At 34.0% G+C, this 7,761-nt stretch overlaps 1 protein-coding gene across 1 annotated transcript; it reads left to right on the plus strand.

Moving 5' to 3' along the window:
* The first annotated feature begins 4,308 nt into the window (after positions 1–4,308).
* On the plus strand, positions 4,309–6,778 carry LOC127076244 (pollen receptor-like kinase 3). The gene is made up of 2 exons (XM_051017842.1): positions 4,309–5,811; positions 5,937–6,778. Exons 1-2 carry the CDS (start codon positions 4,386–4,388, stop codon positions 6,671–6,673), a joined length of 2,163 nt encoding a protein of 720 aa, XP_050873799.1. The 5' UTR covers positions 4,309–4,385; the 3' UTR covers positions 6,674–6,778.
* Positions 6,779–7,761: the final 983 nt, after the last annotated feature.

Raw genomic sequence — 7,761 nt, forward strand, 5'->3', positions numbered from 1 at the left:
TCAAAGAATGATGTGTACGAGTCTGGAGTAGCTATAGATGAGTTAGGTTTAGAGTAAAACGTAATGAGCGAGTGATTTTTATAGTAAAATATAAATATCTAACCCCTCGGTTATTTAAGAAATTGACGGAATAGATAATTTAATTTATAAATAGAAAATAAAATAAAAAGAAAGATACCACTTTAAAAAGAAATAAAAATATAAACTGCATATATTGTGAATCGAAGCATGTCCTAAATTAGTCTTTCCCTTGATTATATTCTTAAACCGAGAGAATAAATGATATTTTAAATAAATAAAAACATGACACGTCCTGGTATTATACATCGTTTTTTCTTCAATAAGATGAAAGTTTTGTCATGAAATGTATTATTTGAGGTAATGTGTTTTAATTACTTATTTGTTATGTTGCTTTAGGATTTCTTTTTAAAATCAATTTTAACCACTTACCAAATAGATTTGGCCCAAATAAACAATACAAATAGAGAATTTCTTAATTCACCCTATGTGGTGGAAAAACAACCTATGAAAATAAAAAAAACTCCCCTCAGATTTCGTAGATGCATCTTCAGACGCACCATTGACTTTAGTCAAAATACAAAAATTGAGTCACACACAATATATTTTGCAAAATTTATTCCGGATATGCATCTCCAAAATAATTCAATTTACAACCTCATACATTCCTCTCTGAAACGCCCCTTTTTACCACATATTGTTCCAGAGATGCACCTCTGTATGCATACTAGGCAGAATTCGGAGTTGCATCTACGTATCCAGACCAGACAATAATTTTTAATTTTGTTTTAGTAATGCTCATATGAAATTGACGATATAGTAAATGTATACTATAATAAATTAGACCATGCAACTAATATGCATAAAATGACATATATAAAGTAATAAATCAAGACTACACAATAAAGTCAAAATAAGTTAAAATAAAATACAACCGGAAAAAATTCACAATATAAATACTATAAACTATTGCATATGACGGACTCAGAATCAGGACCTCTTGATCCTACGTTGCCTCCTATACTGTAGTGTCTCCCGTGCTTCCGCTGTCATGGCATCTACAACGCCGTTTGCCTTAAAGCCATCCGAAAAGAGTCCTCGGTCAATACTTGCCTCCCCATCTCCATGATACGACGATATTTAGGCAACACATCAACTACATGATCCACCCTAGTCTGCTCATCGTCTAGTATCCGATGATGAGATGACCTCGGTGGATCTCCTGGAGCATCATGTATCATATAAGGATGTGACACCCTAAACAACCACCAGATGTAATTGTCTATGTAACTCCAATATCTCTCAGCTATGGTACTTCGTTCCTCCTCCGATACCAGGTGATTAGATAATCATCAAACATAACATCCATATCTTTACGTGTCATAGCGGGAGGAAAAGACACAGAAGGGTCTCTGGGAATATACTGCATGTAATCGAACTGCCGCTTGACACACTCAGGAAGATGAGGAAATGTCAAACATGAACCACAAGCCAACAATCTTAAGTATAAGGCTATGTTATCAAAGGGATGCATCTCACAATGATTGATGTACATATGAAAGTGTATATCCTTTGCTACCAAGCGATCAAGATACACTCTGAACGACTATGTCGCCTGGTTCCCTTTGAGTGGAGCGAATGCAGTAGCGTGTGGCATATCCTCAGTATAGGTTGGTAGATATGACTAGTCAGTGATTCATGGAAAGTGTTGGAGGATTCAAGCCTGAAAAAATGTTGGAACACATGAATCATTAGTAATTGCGTTGCAAAAGTCTTATGAAAATGGCACACAAACACTAAATATTGTGATGTTTCCTGTCACTTATTTCTTCTTCCACATATAGCCTTCGAATAGCTTAGAGTACAAGTAGACCAAACAAGCAGCCCCCATTTGTACTTATGGATCTACTCAAAGTCATCAAAGTGTCGCATATATATATATATATATATATATATATATATATATATATATATATATATATATATATATATATATATATATATATATATATATATATATATATATATATATATATATATATATATATATATATATATATATATATGACATCCACATAAGTGGCACTCTTAGTGTATGCTCTCATAGTGTATGCTTTATGCTATGCAACATGCTCATCATCACTAAAGGCTTGTTGTGCTTTAAGTAGCTCATATGTATACACTTTCTCTAGGAAGAGAAACCTAACATGAACCCCTCGGGTGGCTTCAAACTTCTTCATTGAAGCCTCTGAGTTAACTCCCAGATAGTCTACCACCAACACCAGCGCATCATCTCTATTAATCTTCTCATGATCTAAAAGTTTCCCCTTAATCGAAAGATGCAGCAGACACGAGATTTCTTCCAGTGTGATAAACATCTCACCATGTGGAAGATGAAATGATGACGTCTTCGTGATCCATCTCTCTACAAATGCATTAAGCATACCATTACTGGTCTTGCACAAGTCTCTCATCCCAGATAGTCGTAAAACATCCTGAAACCATATCTCATTAGTTTACTGCCGCCCAATAATCTTTTGTCCATGGTTGATGAATTTCAACGGATTACGGTCCTGCAAACAAATAAACCACTATTAAAAACTTTTAAAATTATAGCAAACACGATTTAAAAAGAATGAATGTAACTGATTTTACCTCTCTGTCCCAAACATGTCTGGCAGTATAGTCTGGGTAAAGAGGCATCGGTGATAAGTCTTACGGACCTCCTCCAAATCGTTGTGGTGTCTACGGTGCCTGCAGTGCCTCTGTTGGCTCATGGGCATCCATTGCCTCAGGTACCTCTGTTGTCTTCTAAGGTTGGGGTGCCTCAGGTACCTTTAGTGTTAGAGGTACCTCCGGTGACTCAGGTACCTCTGCTGCTTCGGATGTCTGAATAGGTGAAACCTGTCGTCTAAGAGAAGATGAAGGCAAGGATGCACGAGTAGGTGACACTCGTCTCCTACGAAAAGAAGAAGGCAGATATACATGAGCTCTAGAAGCTGATGCTTCCGCATCAATCGGGATAGAGGTAACATGAGCCTACGATGGTTGACTCTTTTCCCTCTAAACATATGTATGATGTGAAATCATGTCGTACCTCAATCAGTTTTCCCTATCATCCATGATGTCTGTAAGTAAACCATATAAGCATTACAAAATGAGTACAAAAAAATGCAGACTGGAAAACTCCAGAGATGCATCTTTAGTTTATAGGAATCAAACTATTGAAAAAATTCGAAGATGTATCTCTGAAATTTTCTACAACTCGAACCAACATCAATGGAGATAATGCAGTCCCCCAAAATAACAAAAATAATGCATTCATCAATAAAACTACCTATCAAACACGTTTTTGATTATGTATATACTATCAAACATGTATAAACTATCTATTTCATAACCTAATCATCAATTTCTACAAATTTACATAAAAATTCATAAAGTTTAGAAAAATCAAAAACTTACAAATTGTAAGTTTTCTTCAGTGTTGAATGAACTCTTTGAACTCTTTGATGGACTTAATGTTGATGGAAGAAACTTTGAATTTGGTTGGATGATTTTGAGAGAATGTGAGTTGAGGGAGTTTGAGAATCATGAAAGTGTTTTTTTAGAACTGAGGAAGAAGAAAGGGTTTTGACATGTTTTTAAACAAACAGTGTCTGAAGATGCATCTCCGTAAGATACACGAATATACATCTCCGTAATTTTTTTTCCTATTGACATAAGACCTGATTCAAAAATATATTGAATTGAAGTGTGTTCGAAGATGAATCTTCAAAATGTAAAAATATTATTGTATTTTTACAAAGTGTGATAATAATCTACGTGATGCATTGAGAAATAATTTATTTATTTTTTGGTCTAATTAAGCAAAGCAGAGTTTAAAACTTAGTCTAATTAATACAACTTAGTCTAATAAAGAAATTGTTAGCTGCATAACGAAATTTAAATTTGAAATCATGAAAGGAACATACTTTTATGACCCAAATATTATCAATTTGAATTTGGTAGATTGCTGTTTTCTTAATTTGAGTATGATATACAAAACTAGTTAAATGCATAGAGATAATATACTATAATTAAATTATCACCAAACGATTATAACAATCTTTAATTCCTATTAACTTGTTCAACCTCAAAATCCAATTCTCTCTCCCCCTCTCATTGTGAGGCTATCTTAATTTTCACTATCACAACAGAAACCTCACCTCATGCATGCATGCATGCAAAGGGTCACACAAAAAACTAAACAAAAAAAACAAAAAACAAAAAAAACAAAAAATAGCACAAATTACCAATGACCAAAAAAAAACCACAACCACATTCCATTTTACCATCATCACAATCACCAAAATTTCATCAAAATTATGGCCATAGCTCCAACAATTTTCCATCCATCATTCTTCATCTTGATCTTCAATATCATCATCAGATTTTCCATCACAAGTTCCATGACAGAAGCAGAAGCATTGTTGAATCTAAAAAACTCTTTCACCAATTCTGATTCTCTTAATAATTGGATCGCCAGCACTTTGCCTTGCGCCGAAGACGGACAATGGGAAGGCGTAATATGTTACAACGGGTTAGTAAGCGGTCTTCGCCTCGGTGGAATGGGACTATTAGGAAAAATTGATGTTGATGCATTGCTTGAACTCAAAGGTCTAAGAACTATTAGTCTTAACGATAACTCTTTCGTAGGTTCGATACCGGAATTGAATCGAATCGGTTACTTAAAAGCGATATATTTGTCGAGAAACAAATTCTCAGGACATATTCCTAAGGAATATTTTCAGAGTATGAAATCATTGAAGAAAATTTATTTATCTGATAATGAATTCACAGGTGAACTTCCTTTATCATTGGCTGAGGTTCCTACACTTGTTGAATTACATCTTGAAAATAATCAGTTTAGTGGAATCATTCCAAATTTGAATAATCCTGTATTGCTGGCATTAAATGTTTCAAACAATAATCTGGAAGGTGAAGTTCCTGAAGGTTTGATGAGGTTCAATGAGAGTTCTTTTCTAGGGAATGCTGGTTTATGCGGCGAGAAATTCGGTAAAATATGTGGACAAACAATGATGAAGAAGGAGCCTGTTAGTCCACAAGAGATTAATAATATTACACAACTCAACAACCATAATAATAGTAATGTTTATGTGAGTGTGCCTGATCAAAGTAAGCATAGGTCATTGCAGATTATTGGCATTGTTATAACATGTGTAGCACTCATTGCACTTGCTATATTTTTGATTGTGAGATCAAGAAAAAAGAAAGAGAAGGAGAAATCGAACGATGACGGAGAGAAAAGTGGACTGGAAAGTGGGCACGATTGTGGTGGAAGTTTTGAAGTTCAAGTAAGTAGTAATAGTATTTCTAGTAATGACATTAGTAATAATCAAGTGAAAAGAGATAATTTGTCGAAAAAAACATCGTCTAGTAGAAGAAGTTCTTCACAAGGAAGTAGAGGGATAGGTGAGCTTGTGATGATGAATGAGGAGAAGGGTGTGTTTGGTATGCCTGATTTGATGAAAGCTTCTGCTGAAGTTCTTGGAAATGGAGGGTTTGGATCTTCTTATAAAGCTGTCATGTCTAATGGTGTTGCTGTGGTTGTGAAAAGGACTAGAGAGTTGAATGCTTTGGGAAAAGATGGTTTTGATGCTGAGATGAAGAATCTTGCAAGGTTACATCATTGGAATGTTTTGACACCTTTGGCTTATCATTATAGAAAAGACGAGAAGTTAGTTATCTCTGAGTATGTTCCTAGAGGAAGTCTACTCTATTTGTTGCACGGTAAGAATTCAATTATTTACTCTGAACAAAGATGTGTCAGATGTCAGTCTTTCGCCTGACTCTGACATAACACATGTGATTATGAATATTATAGAATCTTATATGTTAATGTGTAATAATGGCAGGTGATAAAGGACCGTCTCATACCGAACTAAATTGGAACACACGTCTAAAAATAGTAAGAGGAATTGCAAAAGGAATGCAATATATTCACACAAATCTCTCTTCATCTGATCTACCACATGGAAATCTCAAATCAAGCAACATTCTAATTGGACCAGATTATGAACCCTTACTTATGGACTACGGTTTCATCCATCTTGTGAACCCTTCAAATTTCGCAAACACGTTATTTGCTTATAAGTCACCAGAAGCCTTGCAACACAATCAAATTTCGCCTCGTTCTGACGTATACTGTCTCGGCATAGTCATACTCGAAATAATCACCGGAAAATTTCCTTCGCAGTATCTCAACAACGGTAAAGGTGGGACCGATCTAGTACAATGGGTGACATCATCAGTTTCTGAAGGAAAAGAGCTTGAATTACTTGATCCTGAAATTGCGAAAAAAAGAGATTCATTAGACGATATGAAACAACTTGTTTACATTGGTGCAGCGTGTACCGAAAGTAATCCTCGAAAGAGAATAGATATAATGGAAGCTGGTAGAAGAATAGAAGAGATTAAAACAAATGAAGTTGAACTTGTTAAAGAATCAAGAACAATAGAGGTTTTTCCTTCTTTTGGAGAGGATGGTTATGGAGATTCTTCTCAAGGGTATGATGATGAAAAAGTATCAAGGAGGAAACGTGGAACAAATAGTTTTGGAAGTAAAGATACTTTGGATTTTGGTGTTTCCTAATTGTTAGGTGAAAATTTAAACATGGTTTGTGTTTAGTGGAAAATTGGTTTTGTGCCATTTTTTTGTGACAATTTGTGTAACTTGGCATATACTACCTTTTTTCTTTGAAGTTTGAAGTTATAGATTAGGGACATGTACAGGTAAGTTTTTAGTGGTATCTTAGTTATAGGACAAAGATTTGTAGAGTTTCAGAACTATGTATTCTGTTCTGTCTTATTTTGTGTAACTATTTTTAGTCCTAGATATAGAATATCTTAATTATATTTTTGTTGCACAACCTTAAAAACATATATAACTGTTGTGTTAGAGAGAATGAGACTTGTAAATGCAAACAACAATCCGATTCCAACAATATTCTTATATAACAATGTTAATGAAAGATCAAAATCCACTTACAAATTCATAGAAGTATGAATCACATACATGGACAACGATAATAAATTAAAAAATATAAATTGAATGTGTGTTGGTGTCATGTCGATTTAAGACATTGATATGTGTTGGATATTAAACACGTCTTTGATCTGAAATGTCAATGCTACAAAGGAAAGTAATATGATAATATGACATAATAACTTAAACTTAAAATGTGGCATCTATTGTTTAAAATATTTTTAAGGGGTTTCGTATTACATCCTTAATATTTATCCGACATCTTATGAATTTTTGAAAATGCTCATTGTTAAGATTATAAAATCCGAATGCAGCCGCAATACAACATACCAAAATACATTGAATGCAAAAATGGTTGTGTTTGGATATTTTTCCATGGATACCCCGTAAGAATATCAATCTTCGAACGCACCCTTTTAAATAAAACGAATTGTCTTTCCCTCCCCATTCGGTAACATTTGAAATTAAAATAGCAAATGGTATAATAAGGTAAAGAAACACTCTTTACAAAAAGAACTAGACAAAATCTATCAATTTCCACTCTTTCTCATTCAAATTAAATTTCTTAATCAGTTCTAGTCATTCATTCCTCACATTTGAAGAATATTCTGTAAGTTTATCCACTTCACATCCTCACCTTGCTTGTTGAGATTATGATGCATTCAATTTTTTCCTAATTTTTAATTAAAATATAT

Source organism: Lathyrus oleraceus, chromosome 4, assembly GCF_024323335.1.
Source record: "Lathyrus oleraceus cultivar Zhongwan6 chromosome 4, CAAS_Psat_ZW6_1.0, whole genome shotgun sequence".
NCBI classification, from domain to species: Eukaryota; Viridiplantae; Streptophyta; class Magnoliopsida; order Fabales; family Fabaceae; genus Lathyrus; species Lathyrus oleraceus.

What these genes read in the sequence shown, in the direction of transcription:
- LOC127076244 (XM_051017842.1), top strand. Translation starts at nt 4,386, where the DNA reads ATGGCCATAGCTCCAACAATTTTCCATCCATCATTCTTCATCTTGATC. An exon ending in TCTACTCTATTTGTTGCACG is followed by an intron (nt 5,812 to 5,936) that starts GTAAGAATTCAA and finishes TAATAATGGCAG; the next exon opens with GTGATAAAGGACCGTCTCAT.